The 22,015-nt window shown below is 37.2% G+C and overlaps 1 protein-coding gene across 1 annotated transcript; it reads right to left on the bottom strand.

Moving 5' to 3' along the window:
* Positions 1-8: 8 nt before the first annotated feature.
* On the bottom strand, positions 9-22,015 carry LOC129292842 (uncharacterized). Its single transcript, XM_054930497.1, has 6 exons — positions 21,851-22,015; positions 20,142-20,466; positions 19,842-20,058; positions 1,717-2,254; positions 1,291-1,389; positions 9-850 (listed from the first exon to the last, which is right to left on the bottom strand). Exons 1-6 carry the CDS (start codon positions 21,912-21,914, stop codon positions 594-596), a joined length of 1,500 nt encoding a protein of 499 aa, XP_054786472.1. The 5' UTR covers positions 21,915-22,015; the 3' UTR covers positions 9-593.

Raw genomic sequence — 22,015 nt, 5'->3', positions numbered from 1 at the left:
CGAGAATGTAAGAATATGGAAGAAATGTTGTTATAATTTGAGACAATAGAATTTAGCGCCCAAGATTCGCAGTCATACAAGCACTTCGAACCTCTTAAGATATGCGCCTAAATTTCTACCGCTATCAACTTTCATGACATACTAATTCCATTGCTTTTACACCAAATTCTGTCACAACAAAACTAGCTGAATATTTTGATATCCTATTGTCCAAGGGAAAAAAGGCCCAAGGTATCTTCTTCCCTAATGTTTTATACCCAGCATCTAAGATTCCTTGAAATGTATGAAAGCAATATACCAACAGCTCCAAGAACACGAGGTTTCTAAACAGTGCACATCAGAAGGAATGTATCAAGAAACTTGGTTTTATTCACCAGAAGTTCCAAGTGACATGACTAATACTCTTCCAGTATGGCGTAGATATAGCTAACACGAGGGCTCCAATTCCGTGATACATGGTTTTCAGATGAAGGATCTCAAAGTAACAGGCAAATATCTGTCAGGATTGAAAAAATGCCTTAAAGGTGGAAGACAAATATGCCTTTTCCTTGTCCCCTAGGTGTCTTCTTACCGTTTTTCATTCATACAAGAATTCAGACTATCAGTTGAGGAATATTGGCCAGTGAAGCCTGAACCTTCTCATGCGACAACGAGAGGTCAACCATATCACCTTGCAAATACTTCTCATAAGCTGCCAGGTCAAAATCGCCATGTCCACACATAGCTGTCAGAATGACCTTGGCCTCTCCAGTCTCCCTACAACGAAGAGCTTCCCTAATAGTTGCCGCTATAGCATGAGTAGGTTCAGGTGCTGGTATCAACCCTTCAGACCTGGCAAACTGTATGGCACCTGCAACAAGGTAACAAGTTATCCTTTCTAATTCCTTCCATAGTTGTTTGCTATATTTTCATTCTAGAGTAACAAAAAACAGTATTTTCGTCCCCCAATCAATAAAATGTCGTCACTGTTACCCTTCCATCTTATCTCCGAGCAAAATTTAACATCAAACCTAACAAATTGCTAACTTGGTGCAAGCAAGTTGAGGTGTGGATTCATGAAACTACCATACTAGGTAAGTCATTAATTGTCCAAGCTATTAATCCATTAACTTTGGCGTTAATTTTGGTATAATAATCGTCGAAGGACAAGATGAAAATAAATTATCAGTGAAGAACAAAATTGAATTGCCTTTCTCAATCCAGGATCAAAATAGGTTTTTTTTTTTTTTTTTTTGAAAACACCAAGGCTGGATAGTAGTTAGTCTTTTCAATAGAGGCAAGTACAATTACCGTGAAAGCACTCAGTCTGTGGAATTGCAATTGCTTCCATAAATCCCAACTCATAGATATGTGACAGCAATGGAGCCATTCCATGGTAGCGCAAACCCCCTACACATAAGCAAAAAACTACGGATTAGGGCAAAAAATAAGTATGAACGGACAAATCTGAGCAAAAATCTCTCATCATAAAATTTTGGGATAACATTACTTTTAGTCTTAAACTTTAACTTAATACAACTCAATCCCTATTATTGAGTTAAGGAATTTTAAGAATTGAGTTGTATCAAATCAAAAACAGCTATAAGGGTTGAGTTGTTTTTAAGTCAAGAAATGACAGGTATTGAGTTGTTATGAGTCAAAATTTAAAGATTGAATGGATAATTGAGAAAAAATTCAAGGATTGAAAATTATATTTTTTTCCTAAAATATTTTTACCAGCGTGAATTGGATCCGGAATGAAGTTGTGTCCAAGTGTGTGCATTTTCATCAATGGAGTCATCCCTGCTATATCTCCATAATCATATGCATATACTCCTTGTGTTAAAGAAGGACAAGCTGCAGGCTCAACTGCTCTTATAATAGGGTTAATTTTCTTATTAAGCTTCTCTCTAACGAATGGAAAACTAAGCCCAGCAAAGTTGGAGCCGCCACCAGTACATCCTATGATAACATCCGGGGTTTCTCCAATAGCTTCCATTTGTTGAAGGCATTCTTCCCCAATAACAGTCTGATGTAGTAAAACGTGATTGAGCACACTTCCCAAGCAGTACTTGGTATCAGCATTTTTAGCTGCAACCTCTACAGCTTCAGATATAGCTATTCCTAAACTTCCAGGGCTTGATGGATCCTTTTCAAGGATTCTTTGACCTGCCTCGGTGATTGTAGATGGAGATGGGTGTACTTTTGCACCCCAAGTTTGCATCATCAATCTCCGATTTGGTTTCTGATCAAAAGATGCACGAACTTGCCAAACCTACAATTGTTGTTAAAATACATATAACAGTTTCTGAGCTTACAGTTACAAACTGCAGTGCCAGATCAAAACCACGTGCAAAATTTTTGTTTGTCATGGGCGAAACGAGGAATCAATAATACACAAAAGATAATCATGACAGCTTGGTAACTTGGACAAGTGAGGTCTGCTTGTTTATATTTTGGTTTGAAAAGTTTTTTTTCTTACCTTAAGTTTCAAAGGCTTGTGTATATTCATAATGAAAGATTATTAAATACATAATAAATCAAATAAATGACTCAGGGTAGAGTCTTACCAGATCTGGGCATAGTAAAATCTACCCGACCACCCACACAAGTTTAGGCTATTAGAGTCTAAACTATAGTACACAGCAAATGCACCTAAGAGAAACAGAGGGAGAGGAAGAGTGAACTAGAGAATTGTTCACTCTAGGATGCTTCTACCTCCAGTCTTTGGTCACTATTAATAGTGAAAGGAGGTCTCTGCATAAAAAGAAGATTCAATCAGCATTAATTCGCCTTATTATAGAGGAAATATGCTAATTTGAATAATCACTATTATGATGGAGGATTGTTTCCCTTTCAGGCTATCAATCAAAGATTAATGTTGGACTCCGGTCAACTCATTATGACAAGATTGCAAATCCCACTAATGACTTGTCATGGGCAAAAATGATGCAAATTTAAAATTCTAATATCTCTTACTTGCACTTGATAAGACTATCATCATGCGAACTCCATCTCTTTTCTTTCATATTTGGTGCTCTATCGTGACTGCGTGGGCATGATATCCTCAATTTGGATGTTTGTGCACTAAAAATCCTATGGCAGCATCGACATACAAAGACACCCTATTGCACACCTGCACTGCAATTATAAGTTGCCTCAAGCACCCTAAATTTACCCATACACATTACTCTTGGTATCTCTAATCCCTCTCGAGTTCTTCATCTAACTCAAAGTACCTTCTCATATGCTTAGTACCTATACTTACAAGTTCTCTACTTGCAAGGGGCATGTTTCAAACACTAGCACAATTATGTATTTCAGGGTTAATCTTCCTTCAGCCCTTATGTCAATCAAGTTTGACTTGATCACTTTCTCAATACTCGGCTCATTAAATCGAATCATTCATGACTATGGGGTACAAGTTAAAGTAGCCATCACAAATTCATCATCTCATGACATTGTCTAAGTCTTAAAGGTACTATGAAATGATTTTTCTCCTTTCTAGGACTCACACGGTGATGGAATAGGGATCCTTCCATCCACTTCCATAACTGTGGTCAAAACTTAAGCACATGCAATATGAATTGCATGCTACAATGTTTCTTTGTTAGAAGCATATATCAATTTTGATTTATCAACACTGTTTAAGCTCGAGTCTCAGACACACACAGTATTTAAACTAGAATTCCCTAAATCACTCATAATGTCCTTCTTTAATGAATTCTTTGCTTGGCTACAGGTATCATGGATAGCAAGCCTATATGATTTAACCTAGATTTTAGCTTCCAAATCTCAATTTGATACCACTATTCAAGCAACATTCATTATATGATTCTTCTTAACTATTCCATTATTCTTTCTAAATTGGTGGTGATCAGATTCTATCTGATCTCATTGGCTCCTCTTGAACATCGAAGGCAACTGTTCATATGAGAGAACTTACCATGCAAACCTGCATAATATACTTGAATATTGTATATCATTATACTCATGTTTACCAAGAAGAATGCATAATTTTATTCATGAGATAAGTTCAAATACATTATAGCCTATGCATATCCAAAGCCTTTACATGTTTCACAAATGGATCTTTGGCTATAGGTTTGGTAAGGGGATCAACTAACACCTTGTGAGTAGATAATTATTGAACATTGATTTGCTTCTTAGTAATCATATCTCTAACAAAATGATACTTACTATCTATGTGCTTAGTTCTATTGTGATATTTAGGATTTTTAGTATAAATTATGGATGCTTGACTATCGCAATGTATCAATATTAGACCCTTTTCTCCATGGTTTATTCCCATTCATTCTAAGAGCCTTTTAAGCCACACAGCTTCTTGTACCATGACAAAGCACGCCATATACTCTGATTCCTTGGAGGACAGAGGCACATATGTCTGTTTCTTGCTGCTCCAGGTGATGGCTCTTCTATTTAACAGGAATGCATATCTTGAAGTTAAATGTCGCTCATCTACATCTCCTGCCCAGTCAGGATTAATGTAGCCTTCCAAATCCAAACTGTTGCCTTGGTAACACAACTCGTAGTCCATCGTGCCTTTTAGGTATCTTATTATTCTCTTCATAGCTTCCTAGTGTTTGATTCTAGAGTTGGACTGGAACCGACTTATAAGTCTAACCACATAACAAATATCTAGTCGAGTACATAACATTGCGTACATTAGACTACCAATTGCATTTAAGTATGGGACTTGTTTCCTGCGTTCAATGTCAAATTTCTTAGTGGGCCACATTTCCTCACTTAAGTTATGATCATTGACTACAGCGGTGTCTATGGATTTGCAGTCTCTCATGTTAAAATGTTCAAGGATTTTGCTTACAGAGGTTTTTTGTGACAAAGACAAGGGTTTCCTTGAACAATCTTTGTTTATCTTGACTCCCAAGATATATTCTGCTTTACCCATATCTTTCATTTCAAAATTTAAGGATAATAAATCCTTGATTGTTTTAACTGCCTTGAGGCTGGTTTTGGCTAACAGTATGTCATCGACATACAGGATAATATGACAAATTCACCCATCATGTATATGCAATGGTCTTCTTTGATTATTTCAAAGTTAAATGAGGTTACTACTTTATGAAACATCAAGTTCTATTGCCTAAATGATTGGTTCAATCCATATATAGGTCAAAGGAATCTATACACTTTATGCTCTTTACCCTTTTGTATAGAGCCTTCTAGTTACTCCATAAAGATTTTCTCATCTAGTTTCTCATTTAGGAAAGTGGTCTTTACATCTATCTGATGTAATTCCAAATATAAGCTTGCTACCATAACTAAGATTAACCTAATTGAACTAAAATGCACAATTAGTGAGAAAGTGTACTCATAATCTACACCTTCTTGTTGTATATACCCCTTAGCTACCAAGAGGGCTTTTGCTTTGTTGATTGATCCATCTGCTTTTCTTTTGTATTAGAGAACCCATTGTTTTCAATTGCCTTTCGGCTTAGCAGCGGTAGGTCAACCAATTCCCAAACTTGGTTTGTAAAATCTCCTTTACTTAACCACATTTAACTCTAATTTTGAGGTAATCAAGGGATTGAACCCTCAAAAGATTACCAAGTTTGTAAATTACAAAAGTGGGAAGAATTCTCCAGTCATAGACAATAGGATCCCCAAATTTAATATTTTCAATCTCAAACAAACATTTGAAATGCTCAAATCAAAGTTTTAAAATAATGCGGAAGTTTAAAAATCATGGGACCCAAAACAATGAGTTTCAAAACTCGAAACTATGTTTTGTGCAGAAAATGACCCTGCGCCGCGTCGCATTGCGCAAATTTGAAGCAACAACTACTATCATTTGACAGCAGTGGGAGCGAACTTCTGACACGTCCCAAATCTCCGTCAGACATCCGATTGAAATGGTTTCAGTGTCTACACAGAGCTTTCTCCTAATTTTAGCTAATGACACAAATTTCACACTTAAATTCATTTTCTATGAAAAGTTGGATATCAAAACCCATTTTACCACTTTTTCATTAAAATTTCACAACCATGGTGTCCTAACTCAACCTCAAGTATCAAAAGTGTATACCGACCATCCGACCACACTCAATGGACTCTGACGGACCTGTGCAACATACCATACTCAACCAAAACACATGAATCACAAAATTATCACTCAACTCCAAATTCCACAAAATATAAGGGGGAAGAAATTCATGCACAAAACCATCATTTTCATTTCAAATCATTCAAAATATTTATATTTCTACTTGCACAAGTATTTTGGCCCTACCTATAAGTTTACAACCAAAACTCACTAACTCAAGGCACAAAATACATAAATTGTATACTATAATCATGCAAGTAGTACAAAATGAATCATTGAAACCTAGTTGGCAATTGTATTAACATTCATATACATAAAACAACAAGGAGAGGCATAAAAATAGGATTTTCACTACAATCCTATGCCTCAGAACGTTTTTTCCAACTCAGATCCAATGAGCTAGGCCCTAAAAATATTGAGAATTGAGGGGTGAGTACAACTACTCAATAATCAAGTTTCACCTAATCTATACAGTTGCATATCAATTGGAACATATGCAAATAGGCAAAAACACACCATCAAAACACATATGATGAACTTGGCCACGGTTCATAATACTAACAACCATGTGATCGGGTCCAAAAACACATATTCATTTTAAATCACAGTGCACAATACGGGGTCGCAATACTACCAGCTATGCGCCCTTAACATGTGCTGAACTACAATACTAACAACCATATGGCCGGATTTATATGCATGATCAAATGCCAGCCTTATACCCTCCTATTACCTTCGACATGAAACTGATGGCTATCATGTGGCTATGTCCTTCACATACTATCCAAGCCTTCTACTTGTGAGGAGCTACCGAGTCAAAGATTAACTTACTTATGTAATTCGGTTTCCCCAATACTAACAACTATGGAGTGTCGTACCTCTCATCTAGCCTCCTGATGAACCGGTAGAGGCTAGTTAAGTTTTAGTCCCTTGTATAACGAGTGGAACAGTCCCGAATTAACCATGGGACACGGGCTACCTCCCGATTTCAATGGTCAGTGCCAAAGCAAATTCTCGATTCCAACGATCACTGCTAATACCACGTGGATTTAACCATCTACTTCTCTCCTTAGGCAAACTTCCGCCAATGGTCATGCGATGAATGTACAACACATATTCATGCAATTAAATCATTAACCACATAACAGGTATTTACATATCCATAATCACATACTCACTCACTCCACATGCCAAATACCATATTATCATTAATTTCACAATAGCAAACTAATCAAAATTGTTGCTCACTAAATGCAAACCTATATAAGGTTTGCCATTTTTCTAATATTGTTTCCAACCAATTCATCAATTCATTACCATTTCAAACATACCAAATTTGCATCAAAATTTAGAAACATAAATCACATCTCAATTCACCCAGTTCAATAAACAAACAATTAATATTCAACTATATAAATTAGATTTTCCCCAATGACCACAAACCTTTTAGATCAAAGGTTTACTCTTCTAAATACTAATTTTCAAAGATTCTCACAAGCTTGAATGGTATCAATACAAATCACACTACAATCATACACAAAGGTGTTGTCATTATACCATTTTTATGAGCTTGCCACATTAATTTCCACTTCTATTCTATTTATCCCATAATTTCACTACCCATCCATACCCAATGGGTTTACTAGGTTCCATTAACTCACATTATTACCATTGAGTCCTTAAACTACCATTGATGAGCCTCAACTCTACCAACAACCATATTAATGGCAATTTTCGTATAATAATAACTCACCCCAACTAACTCTTGATAAAATCATTAATATAGGGTTTATCTACCACAAACAACCCCCACTATATTCATTTCAACCAATGGGTTCAGAACCATAGCTTTTATGGACTGAAAATCAACTTTTCAACTCAAACCCTAACTTAAACCTTTATAAATGTGGGAGAGAAAGGAAGATAAGAGCATAGTTTATTTACCTTGGGTGTTTGGGAGCTTCAAACTATCCTCAAGGGTCCCAATGTGTGTGCTCTAGCAGAGCTTTGGTTGTGCTCTCCATTTTCTCTTTTCCTCCTCTTTTCATTTTCTCTAAGAGTCGTCTTCTCGGAGCTTTGTCTCTCTTGCTTCTCCAAAGTGGGGTTTCAAGATTCTGTTCTTGTTTTTAGGTGAGATTTTCATGTGAAAATGATTCATCTCTCCCACTTAAATCAGCAAACCAACCATGTCATTTAGAGGGTACACGATTAAATATGAAAGTAGTTGTCATTAGTGCATCCCCCCAAAATGGTAGGTTTACTTGTACCTTCATAAACCTAACCATGTCAAGGAGAGTTCAGTTTCTCTTTTCAGCAACTTCGTTTTGTTGAAGAGTGCCGGGGATGATAAGCTGTCTTACTATTTCCTTCTCTTCACCAAGAGTTTTGAATTGTTTCGATAGATACTCTCTAACTATTTAATCGATTCTCTACAACGTTAAGGTATTTTCTAAAGCATTCTAACATATTTATGAGAAATCAAGAAAATATGGCCATATTAAGAGAAATTATCGATAATGGTAATAAAATACCATTCTTCGTGTCAAGCTCTCGCACTCATTGATCCACAAATGTCAGAATATACTAATTGCAAAGGAAATTCAACTCTAGTTTCTTTTTCAGAAGGTTTCCTTATTGCTTTGCCAGCCAGACAGCGCTCACATAAGAAAATTTTTGTTTTGGAATAGTTCCTAGCAAACCTTCTTGCTACTTTGATCATTCTTCCTTGACCAATATATCCCAATCTAGCATGCCAAATATCATAATTTAAAGTACTGGAAATAGCAAAACAAGAACTTGAATTACCAAAGTAATTCTCCAAAACAAAGAAATCATTGGAAAAATATCTAAAACCAATACAATTTGTCCCATCTAAAATTTTCACAACAAAGTCATGGAAAAAGCCATTTATTCGACTAGCTAAAGAAATAACAAATGTTAAATGTCTCTGAATCTCTGGTGTGTAGAGTATATCTTGTAGCACTAGGATTTGCCCACCTTGCAATACTAGCCCTCAGGTGCCAATCCCTTTCATCTCAACTCCAGCGTTGTTCCCAACATAAAGCCATCTGCTTCCTGTTGCTAATTGTCGAAATGCGGAGAAGTTTCCACAATCTCAATCATATGGTCTGTTGCCCTTGAATCTATAATCCACACAGGATTAGTTTCAACAATAAAAGCAGTGTTAGAAACATAAGCATAATAAGAAAAGTTAGGCTCTAGTACCTTTTACTACTTAAAACAATCCTTGGCAAAGAGACCCTTCTTTTGGCAAGTGAAGTACTTAACCTTCTTCAAGTTGAGTTTCTTTGCAGGTTTCTTGCCTTTCTGGGCTTTTAATCCACTTTTCTTCTTTTACAGACCCTTGCCTTTCTTAGACTTAGGTTTGGAGGATGAACCCTCCATTCCTTCAACTAAGTATGCTTGGCTGAACTTCGCAGCTTCCATCCTTTCTTTCTTAAGCTCAATATGCCTTGCCACATCACTAAAGATTACAAAGTGTTCACTGTGTGTTGGATTTATTTTCTTGTGTTTCTAGCTTGTTAGGAGTGATTTGATCACAGCTTGCACTTACTGCTTATCAGAAATAACATGTCCTACCTATTAACTATCTAATCATATTCAACATTTCTCTTAGGTGTTGCCTAGTAGAGATATTAGGTCTCAGTTTGTATGTGTCGAATTTGATAGCAAGCTTCCTCAGCTTAGTGGTAAAGGTTCCACCAAATTTCTCTTTCAGGGCTATCCACATGCTTTGAGCAATGGGATAGCGCTTGTATTCACGCATGATATCATTAGCCTGTCACTAAGCATGGTGATGTGAACAATGCTATTTTTTTCTGGGATGCGTAAACCTCATGTTCCCTCCAATTCCTAGATTCTAGTTTTGGGATCACAGTTGTTAGGATGTCCATAACGTCTTGCTCTTTTAGGACATATGAGATCTTGCAATGCCATATGTCATAGTTGTTCCTGTTAAGCTTATCACCCTTGCTAAGCTCAAGGACGATGGATTTGGTTGCCATTACTATAACAAAGACAATTATGCATTCTTAATATGGTATACAATATAGTTTATTCAAGTTAGATCCTTGGCCAATTGGATTGTAGGGTTTGCTAGATTCATGTTCAGGACACAGCTAAGTTGACTCCCATCTCAGTACTACCTTCCTCTTGGTTAGGATCTTTGTTGAACTTATTTCCCCTTGTGTCCTCTCTAAACGATGCATTTTAGAATGACTCCCGCTCAAACAAAGCATTTTAAATAATAAAAGCATTTAAATAGATAACTAATATCTATAAAGTAAAACAATTAGATAACAATAAAAGCTTAAACAGAAAAGTAGATAACCAATATTTATAAATCAATTATAAGTATCCATAAAAGATCCAATAATTAATTAAAGCAAGTCTAAAAAAAACTCAATAACTAATTGTCCTTAAAAATGCATCGAGAAGGGCTAAACAAAAAATAACTCATTGAGGAAAGCATGTTATAATTGCAAAATCCTTTTTGTCATTATTAATGCCTTGCATAACCTCCTCGAGTGACTCTCTCCAAACTAGAGTGGCATACTTCTTGCCCCTCTTATTCAATTCTTCCCTCAAATCCTTGATGGCTATTCATAGAAACATGAGCCATGGCCTATCTTCTAAGAAGATCTTTTACTCTTTTGGCACAATCTTCAGATCATTGGCATGCCTGATTTTATTTGCATATTTTTCTACAAGGTCTCTAGCCAAAGAACACATCAATGGTTGATCAACCTCTGGATCTTCTGACATCTTTTGGATCTCACAAGATCCTCGAATAGAAATAGACCTTTTTCCTTTAATTCTGCTCTTAGAATATAACTTCAGTGAAGCCTTTGCTTTCTTTGGGGAATTACTAAGCATAAATTTCATAAAGTATTTTCCTCCTCATCAGAATAATAAGATAGAGGAGAATATATTGGAGAGTTTCTACCATTAGACATATTCAATTAATGTCAACTATAAATTAAGAAAGCCTTTATTAAATTTCTGCAAAGAAAATAGTGAAAAATGGTCAAAAACACATATAAAACACATAAAACTTGTATCAAAAACCAAGCAAACAATATATCATTACGTAGATCATGAATTTAGGAATTTTAGGTCTAAACTGTGCCCCAAAAAGAGCTCCCACACGCCTTCACACGCCTCTAAAAGGTTATGGAATGAAAAATTCATTCAAAATGCAAAAAATGGGACGAAGCTTACCCTTGGCGCCAAAGTATGACATACACACACCACCATGGAGGCTGAATTCTGCCACACACGGCTTGCCATTAAATTCCTCTCGGTGTCACAAGTCCAACCATATATTTACTTTGACCAAAGGGTAAGCACGTGGCCCACACACACTTACCAAGCGAGTAAAGAAAAAAAAATAATTTTTTTAAAAACAAAATTTTGGGCCTGATCAAGTTGAGTTGACCAGTTGACCGAGTCAACTGGTTTGACAACCCAACATGAAACGTTGCGTTTCATTAATGAAACGCAGTGCCCTATGAGTCTTAAAACGATGCGTCGTTTTGGCCTTGGCCAAAACGTGTCATAGAGGTTGTCTTCAACCTCTAGCCCGATTGTCTATCACCCTTTTTCACTCATTTCTCCTTTGTATCCCCTTTATTTGATTTGATTCCAGTCTCGTTGGAATCGTCTCTTCATCCTCTACACAACCATACTAATTTTGCAAGCTAGAAACCCAGATTTCAGAGATCCATATTTTTTGAAAATTTTTCCTTTGCGTGTTCTCAGGAACAGCTTCAACGGAGGTTTTGGACGCTTCCAAAAAACCATTTCAACTCACAAGAATATGGGGAGGAAGAAGAGATGATCCAGAAGTGATAAAAAATCATTTATATACAATAAGACAAAGACCCGAATAACCCAAGATAAATGAAAAAAATACCAGAAATAAAACAAGAAGCCAGATATTATGAGCGCATTCAATATTAAACGCAGCTGAATTTAGAGCATGTTGAAAAGCCAGCCAAGTCCTAAATCAAGGTAAGGAGGCCCCTTTATCAACAAATGGCCAAGAGAGGAAATTTTATGCATGATGTACACTTAAGCATAAATAAAATACAGCAATGAGAAAACAAAAATGAAATAAATTTTATCAATATTACCTACAACTGCAACCATAAAAACGACACAGCTCTGATGCCAACGTTAGAATTTTGAATTTGCATAATTTCTGAACATGATAAGTTATCAGTGGGATTTGCAATAATTTTAATCATAATTAATTGACTGAAATCTGATATTAATTTTTGATTGATAGCCTGAAAGGGAAACTGATGTAAAACACAAACACTCACACTCACATTGATTTAAATAGAAAAGGAAAAGTGAGATGAAACAAAAATAGAGAGTGGTAGGGAGAGGGATGAGAACAGGGTAGTGGGGGAAGAGACGAGGAAGGGCAAAATAAAGATGGAGGAAAAACTGAGAAAGGTAGGACGCAGACTGGAGGGAGAGAGTTTTCAGAATATATCAAATAACTTCATTCATTTTTCATCCCCTTCTGAATACACAAGTCATGCTATTTATAAGTATGAGGTTTCCTTCCTAACAAGGAAACATCCACTTGTGCTGCCTGGTTTCCTTCACAAGAAGGAAACTTACAAAAGTTAAGTGAAAAGCAACAAAAACTAATAAACTAATGAAATGCACTAAAGAACTAATAAATTATTTTCTCCTAAAGTAATATTTGCCATATTTTCTATCAATTCCCCCCGCAGCAAAGAACTCTCCTTCGGAGAGGTAGAGAGTTGATAGGCTTCTAGCAAAGCAGGATTAAGTTGTTAGAATTCATCTTCTGAAATCCAGGTGGCATCTTCATCAGATCGACCTCTCCAACGAACCAAATAACGATGGAGGGGCCTCTTAGAGGTAAAGACCATTTAATCATCCATAATGGTCTCAATTTCGTCAACTAATGGTGAGACAGCAGGCAATGATGGAATTGGCACCTGTGAAGGCCGAGTACCTGCAGAATCATCAGAAAGCAAAAGGGTAGGCTCAAAAGTTCCCCAGTAAGACATAAGATCCTCCACATTAAAAACTAGACTTATCGCCATATCCGAAGGTAATTCTAAAAGATAAGCATTAGGTCCTAATTTCTTTGTCATGCGAAAAGGTCCCAAAGCTCGAGCATGCAACTTTTTAAAAGTGTGTTTAAGGTAACGTTCTGGATGAATGCGAGCCATAATCACCTATATTGAAGCTTTGAAATCGGCGATGAGTATTAGCAGATAATTTATATTGATCATTACTCGTCGCTAATCTGTGCCTAATTTCAGCATGCAATTCATGAAGGCAATTGGCAAAGGATTTCATAGATTCAAAGATGCAAAATGTCAACAGGATTAGCAGGAGGTCAACAGGCTGTTTAGGATTAAAATCTTGAACAATCTAGAAGGGACTCATGCCTGTAGACCTATTCACTAAATTATTATATGCAAACTCTGTAGTGGATAGAACCAAATCCCAATTCTTCAGCCCATCTCCAACTAAACTCCGAAGCAAATTACCCAAACTGCGATTAGTGACTTCAGTTTGCCCATCAGTTTGGGGGTGGAAAGTAGAAGAGAACTTCAATTGGGTACCAAAAAGTTTCCATAAGGTCTTCTAAAAGTAGCAAACAAACTTAACATCTTTATCAAATACGATAGTGATAGGTAAACCATGCAAATGCACAATTTCCTTATAGAACAACTTTGCCAGATGTGAAGCATCCGTAGTTTTGCTACAAGGAATAAAGTGAGCCATTTTTGAAAACTTGTCCACAATAACTAATACAAAGTCATGACCTCTAGCTGTGTGAGGCAATCCTAAGACAAAATCCATACTCAAGTCTTTCCAAGGTGCCTCGGGAGTCGGCAAAGGAGTATACCAACCGGTATTCTATTGCCTGGCTTTAGAAGTTTGACAATTTCGACATTGAGACACTATGCGAGCCACATCACGCTTGAGTAAAAGCCAGTAGAACCTATCTTCGGCTAATGCCATTGTCTTATTAACCCCAAAATAACCAGCTAAACCTCCAACGTGTAACTCCCATATAAGAAAATCTGGCATAGAAGTATGTAGGATGTACAGCTTGCTTCCGTGAAAGAGATGACTGTCTTTAAGGATGAAATGAACATGCTCATGATGGTTACGACTGCGAACTTCTTGGTATATTATCCCAGAATCTGGACATGAAGCATAGTCTTCCTTCAAGTTTTCAAAACCAACACCACTAACGCTTATAGTGTGCAACAAGTTGATCCGTCGGCTCAGGGCGTCAGCCACTGCATTTTCTGTTCCTGAACGATGCTTGACCACAAAAGTGAATCCTTGAATATACTCAACCCATTTAGCATGTTTAGCATTTAAGTGCCACTGAGAGTTGATAAACCTAAGCGCCTGATGATCAGGGTAAAGAACAAATTGTTGCGAAAGAAGATAGTATTTCCAATGCTTAAGGGATCTCACAATCGTATAAAATTCCTTATCATAAGTAGAGTACTTTTGTTTGGCATCAATGAGCTTTTCGCTAAAGAAAGCCACAAGGTAACCTTCTTGGCTTAATACACCTCCGATTCCTGTCCCAGACGCATCACAAGCAACTTTGAAACACTTTGTAAAATCCGGCAAAGACAAGACTGGAGCTTTAAAAAGCTTCTTCTTAATATCTTGGAAAGCCATGAAAGTTGTAGAAGTCCACTGGAACTTGTCTTGTTTTAAGCAATCAGTGATAGGTGCCATAATGGTACTGAAGTTTCTAATGAAGCATCTATAGAAAGAAGCAAAGCCATGAAAACTTCGTACTTTATGGAGAGATTGTGGCTCAGGCCATTCTTGAATGGCTTGGACTTTCTTAGGGTCAGCTGCTAAGCCCCTTTCAGAAACTATGAAACCTAGGAAGATGACTTGATTTTGAAGAAATGAACACTTAGACAAGTTAACATAAAACTGTTCTTGATGCAAGGTGAGAAAAATTAACTCAAAATGTTCCAAGTGTTCTTCTTTTCACTTGCTAAAAACTAGTATGTCATCAAAGTATACCACCAAAAATTTTCCCAAGTATAAGCGAAGGAGGTGAGTCATTACTTTCATGAATGTACTTGGGGCGTTTGATAACCCAAAAGGCATGACAAGCCATTCAAACAACTCATCTTGCGTTTTAAAAGCAGCCTTCCACTCATCTCCAGATCTAATCCTAATCTGATGATAACCACTTCTAAGGTCAATCTTTGAAAACCAACTAGATCCAGACACTAAATCAAGCATGTCATCAAGTCTAGGAATGGAAAACCTATACTTGATGGTGATCTTGTTGATGGCGCTGCTGTCTACACACATTCTCCAAGAGCCGTCTTTCTTTAGGCTTAAAAGAGCAGGTACTGCACAAAGACTCATACTATGCTAGATATAATCTCTTTCCAATAATCCATTGACTTGTTGATTAAGCTCTGCCCTATCTTTAGGGTTCATCCTGTAGTGCGGTAGATTGGGGAGTTTAGAACCTGGAATGAAATCAATTGCATGTTGGATATCTCTCATTGGTGATAATTCAGATGAAAACTCACCTGGAGTGATATCCCGGAATTGTTGTAAGAGCTGTTGCACCTCTTCTAGCATTTCTAAAGTAGTGGCAATTCATTGTGAGATCTTGAATACCAAAATAAATACAATTGTACTTTCTCTGTTTTCTTATACAAATTGTTTTTTTGTTAGAAGATGCAAGTTGTGGGTTTTGGGTTTTTATGCCTTTCGATTTACTTGAGTATTTGCCTTCATTGTCAGGCTTAACAGGACGTAACAGGATCGTCTTGCCTCTATGCTTAAATGTATAGGTATTCTCACAACCATGATTGATAACATTGTGGTCATAAAGCCACGATCGACCTAATAAAATGTGAGCAACATCCATTGGAAGAACATCACAAATAATCTCTTCTTTAGAGTCACCTAAGTGAAGAGGAACGCGACACTGTTGGGTGACTGGTAAAGAAGTTTTGTCGACCCATGCAATACGAAAAGGTTCTGGGTGAGGTTCTGTCTTGAGGCCGAGTTGGTCTACTCCTTGACTAGAAATAACATTTCTAGAACTCTCTCCATTAATCACTAATTTGCAAGCTTTATCTCCACACTTCACAAAAATGTGGAAAATACTTGTTCGCTTCCATGAATCACTAGGTAGAGGGACAAATAGAATGCATCGCATAACTCCAACTCGACGTGTCTCACACCCATGTTCATCAATGATGATGTCCTCATCGACATTTGAAGGACACTCAACCAGATCTATGACAACATCAGCATTTGCATCGTTTTCCTCACCCTCACATTTGTAAGTCAATAACTAGAGTATGCTATGGGCATTTCGATGCAATGTGACCCATTGAGTGACAGCAAAAACACTCAATAAAAGAATTGTTAGGGCGGGAAGCGGGAACTATAGCCTCACTAGGCTTAGAAGTATTACCCTTCAACCCAGTTGCTTGAGTAGGTGTAAAAGACGAGCTAGGCCTAGATATAAGTGTTCCTGTTGGTTGTTCAGACAGACTGGAAGTTCGTGCTTGTCTAAACTGATTGCTCTACATGTCGATACACTTTACAGACGAGTACTATGACAGAGACTCTACTTCCAAAGTCCTATGATAAGCTTCTTCAAGAGACTCTGGAAAGTTTAACTTGAGCTCCTTCTGTATATATAGCTTGAGTCCATTAACAAACTTGGTAATAGTACGCCATTTCTCTTCATCCACGTCACATCTAATCATAAGGTCATCGAATCAAGAAATATACTCGGAAGCTATGGAGACTTGCCTCAAATTAAGGTATTTGTCATACAGTTGACTCTTATAATGAGTCGGCATATATTTTTCTTTCAACTTGGCCTTCATTTCGTCCCATATCTCAATCGGTGGATAACCTTGTCGCTCAATGTTCCTTTGGACATTTTGCTAGTATTTTCTAGCAGATCCCATAAGCTTCATCTTTGTAAACCGAACTCGTTGAATATCTCTCATGTCATACCATTCAAAATAATCTTTCATGCCGGCTAACCAATCCAAGAACGAACTAGGATTCAATCATCCATCAAACTCAAGAGCTTCAACTTTAACTTTTTTGGTGATGTTATCAGCATGTGTCCTTCTAAGGCCTTCTCTACCATTCCTATAAACTAGCTGGTATGGTCTATAATATTGTTCTTCAAGCCCTTGTCCATCCCAAGTATCATCTATGTCATCAGAATGATGATTAGTAAACTCATGAGGAGATGGTCTACTGTGTCTTTTACCTATAGTTCTAGAGGAATGACCAATCCTAAGAGAATTACCCCTAAGTTGATTGTGGACTGGGAATTGCTCATTTCTAAGACTTGACTCTCCTCTAATGATAGGTCTTTTGAGTAACCCTTTAGTCGTTTTCCCTATATCTTGTATGTATGTTAACTGAATTGCACCCATTATCTCTTCAAATTTATTGTTCATGAATTCTTTAATTTCATCTAGCCGCTGGTCCACATATGCCCTTTGAGTCCTTTCATATTCCTCAAGATGATTTTGGGTGATTTGGGAGTTATTGGCCATGGCAAATTTTAAGGCAGTAATTTCTTGGTCTAATAAAGCTTGGTTATCATATAAATCACGAATGGTCATACAATGACAAAGATGGTATAGTAAAGTGCAAGTTTGGAGTGGATTTAATAACCTAAGGAAGAAAGGCCCCCAAGTTGCCCGCACTTAAATAGGTGAAGTTCCTTTTTAACAACACTAATCTTCTGAGAATTCAAAAATTCCACAGGGATCGTATGCTAAATAGGTAACAACTCGAGTGAAATCTTCACAAAAATCTCCGAAGGTTCAAAAACCTTTCAGGAAAATCGTTAGAAACTTCAACTAACTAGGGTAATTTTTGGACCCGGGTATAGGGCTGAATTGTGTGAGGTAGGTGTCCTAGGTTATATGAATACTACTATCAAAAGTCACAAATTAATAACATAATGATCAATGTAAATTCCTTTTTTATATATATATTCCAAAATATTAAATTAAAACACGATTAAAAAAATAAAAATTGCAATGCTCAAAGAAACCAAAGTACCACACAACAAAGATTTCAGAACTAGCTATAAATAAAACACCTCCCTTTAATAACCAAATAAGCCAGTTAAATGAGAGCATTGTCAGCCTTACCAGCGTTGCTTAAGGAGCCTAAACAAAAAGTCTTACCCCCAAATAAGTTTTAAACGATGACTTGTGCCCTTTAGCTTCTTCAGAGTTGAAGAAATTCTGCAAAAACACAAGAAAATGCTGAAAATCAGGTTCTGGCGAAACTGTACGGACGGCGCATGTGATGGGGCGTGAGGCACTTGATGACCACGAGCAGAAACTCCTCCGGCATGTGCCGGCGTGTGTGCCCGCGAGCGGAGGTGGTTTTTCTAGTTCTGACCGGATTTCTCCTCCTGAGCACGACGGTGGCATCCGTTTTCGAATCTGACATCAGGAAATGTGGCTCTGGGCGCTTGCAGCGTGAACACAGAGTATGTTGAGCTTCCTTGTGAGTTTTCTACGATCTCTGGCCACGGAAAAGCCTAGGAACAATCAGAGCCTTTCTCTAATACCAAGTTGATGTAAAACACAAACACTCACGAGTGGTAGGGAGAGGGACGAGAAGAGGGTAGTGGGGGAAGAGACAAGGAAGGGCAGAACAAAGAGGGATGAAGAACTGAGAGGGGAAGGACGCAGACTGGAGGGAGAGTTTTCAAAATATATCAAATAACTTCACTCATTTTTCATCCCCTTTTGAATACACAAGTCATGCTATTTATAAGTATAAGGTTTCCTTCCTAACAAGGAAACGTCACTTGTGCTGCCTGGTTTTCTTCATAACAAGGAAACTTACAAAAGTTAAGTGAAAAGCAACAAAAACTAATAAACTAATGAAAAGCAATAAAGAACTAATAAATTATTTCCTCCTAAAGTAATATTTGCCATATTTTCTATCAAAAACAATCCTCCATCATGATTGCGATTATTCCAATCAACATATTTCCTCTATAATGAGGCAAATTAATGTGCATTGAATCTTCCTTTTATGCGGATACTCTCCTTCATCATGGATAGTGACCAGAGGCTAGAGGTAAAAGCATCCCAGAGTAAATAGCTCTCTAGTTCACTCTTCCTCTCCCTCTCTTTCTCTTCGGGCATCTATTATGTATTATAGTCTAACTAATGTAGATGGTTGGGTAGATTCTACTATACCTAGATTTGGTAAAATTCTGACCTGACTCATTTATTCGGTTTATTATTTGTTTAATAATACTTCAAATAAGGATGAGAGATTAGCATAATTTGGGAATGGAGAGGGAAGATTAATTCACCTTAAAAAAAATTTTATAGACCCTTTCATAGCAGTTTAAACTTAAAAGAATAATTCCTGATACGGTATAATAGCTTTCATGACCAAGTGATTTAGAGTTCCGTCGATGCCACATATCCTTAGTTAAAATGAAGTTTCTGTTTGAGTTGAAATGGTTCTTGACAGAAAGCAGAGTCACTAAAATGGAATTTGACTATGTTGAATATTAACAAGATTTGAAATCAGAGATTCATTCTACTTTCCTAGTTTAGACACGCTAAAAATTTGTACAAGTACTAACAGGAAGTTCATAACACTCGAGACCTTTTTTCTTTTGAACAGGTCCTGTGTAGTCATCTGGGAAAATTATTCATCAATATAGTACTCCTACCTCACAGCCAAGTCCAAATATGCTACATGCAAAGGCTAATGCACTTCCCCACTGTCCAGCACCAGTTTCAGTCACAACATTCTTGACGCCTTCTTGCAAATTATACCAGGCCTGTGGAACAGCAGAGTTGGGTTTGTGTGATCCTGCGGGGCTTACACCCTCATACTTGTAGTAAATTCTGGCAGGTGTATTGAGAAGCTTCTCCAGCCTCTTGGCTCTAAGGTCAACTAAGAATTATAAGATTCAACTGACCGCAGTTTTAGAAATAAAGTTTGAGATAAATGAAACAGTCAATCAAACCTAATAAGGGGGGTGGGTCGCCAAAGACTATAAACATCTCGAACTTCATCCGGTATGTCGATGAATCTATCACTAGTCACCTCTTGTTTGATAAGCGCATCAGGAAAAAGAGCAGACAAGTCTTCTGGCTTAATTGGTTCATGAGTCTTAGGATGCAATGGTGGAGGAGGTTTAACAGGAAGATCAGCAATTAGATTGTACCACTGATTGGGAATTTCAATTGATTTGTCAACATCTGATGTTGCTCTTATTCTGCAAGCATTTGAAGGTCTCACATGCACTGGCCTTACATCCAAGGCAAGACGCTGAGGCCAGTTCCCATTAACTGAATGTAGCAAGTAACAAGAAGATGTAATAAGTAATAACCAAGCTATACTACTAAGTTGGGTAAGGTAAAACCATAAAAACAAATCACAATGCCAATTCAAACCATGTAATAATTATATCTTATTTTTTAACATACCGTCAAAAGTTCAAAGCTAATATGAAATGATTCGAAGAACCTCCATTACACGCTATTATTTGGTACCTCAACACCCTCATGTTTCTTCCCTTTGAATAATTCAGACGACAATATTTGTCCCCCTTGTAGTGTATTATATAGTCTGGGTTCTGTAAGCATGTAAAAGAAAATTGTTTTTTTCTTTTGAGCATGTAAGAGAAAATTGTTTACATAAACTTTTATGTCCTGTCAAACTCTCAAGAATACTACACCCGCTTCACCATAGTTCTTTTTTACAAAGTCCTAGTTGGTGTTTTCGAACTTCTTTTTAACGCCCACTATTACAGAAACTTCAATCTTAAAAATTCTCATTTGAAAGAAAACCATTTTAATTTGACCGCCGCTTACCGGCCTATATTTTTATGTAGAGGCAGAAGATTGACAAAAGATAAATTCCTGAGCAAGACATTTAACTACATGAGTATTTTGATTATTGTACCAGCTCAGAAGAGCCCAAAAGATAAATCATTAAAGATAGGTGAATAAAGCTTCAAGTTAACTTGGTCACCGTAAAATTTCTTGAAAATGGAAACGAATTGTTCAAGAGAAGTCAGTCACTCAGGCACTTTAACTTAGCTTGTCTCCATTAACATGGCTTTAAATTTTGGCTACATTGAGTATTGTGAGAGGACAGTCTTCAATGATGGTTCTTCCCTGAAGGAAAAGAAAAAAACATACAAAAGAACTAGACGAGACTACAGTGAAGTTTCTCCCAGAATGGTTGTATCTACCCAATTATACTTATTTTGCTTCAAGATCAAGGAAAGTTGAGAGAAGATTTTCTCTCATACGAGAGAGATCCGTCGGGAGCAAAGTTGGATATCCTCTCTCCAGCTTTACTCGGAAAAGATACTTCACAGCTTTCTGCTAGTAAACTCCCAAGTTGGTCTTGAATTATAGTACTCTTTATAAACTTCCTAGTTTTCCTCATGATTTCAAGCCGCTTTAAAGTCTCACACTTAGGCAGTGCAACCCTTTGTCTTTGCCATTTTATGGAAAAGCTTCATACCTAATTAGTTGTAATCAATCACTGCATTTTCCAGCGCTTCAATTTCTAATACTGATTTGTCATTCCTAGTACTTAAAGCAAAGTCAATTTAATGCATCATAGCGAAACAGAGATGGCAGATCTAGAACAAGCCAAGAAAATGAAGATGATACAACGAGAAACAAAAGTCAAGTATGAGGAAAAAGAAACATCAAGTACCTTTATGGTGGAAGCAGGGTGAAGTGTGAGACAGATCAGCAGAGAACATACAGTGACTGACCATTTTCGCTTGGCAATGAAAATTTTGTGAGAGGGTAACTGAAAATTTTTCCCACAGGACCGTTTTCGAAGGACGTGGGACGGCGGGAGGTAGGTGGCAGCCAA

This window comes from Prosopis cineraria, unplaced genomic scaffold (genome assembly GCF_029017545.1).
Source record: "Prosopis cineraria cultivar Desert tree isolate PC_DT_omini unplaced genomic scaffold, ASM2901754v1 PC14, whole genome shotgun sequence".
Classification (NCBI taxonomy): Eukaryota; Viridiplantae; Streptophyta; class Magnoliopsida; order Fabales; family Fabaceae; genus Prosopis; species Prosopis cineraria.
Note: the sequence above shows the minus strand (reverse complement) of the source record. Positions and strands in the feature narration are given on the sequence as shown.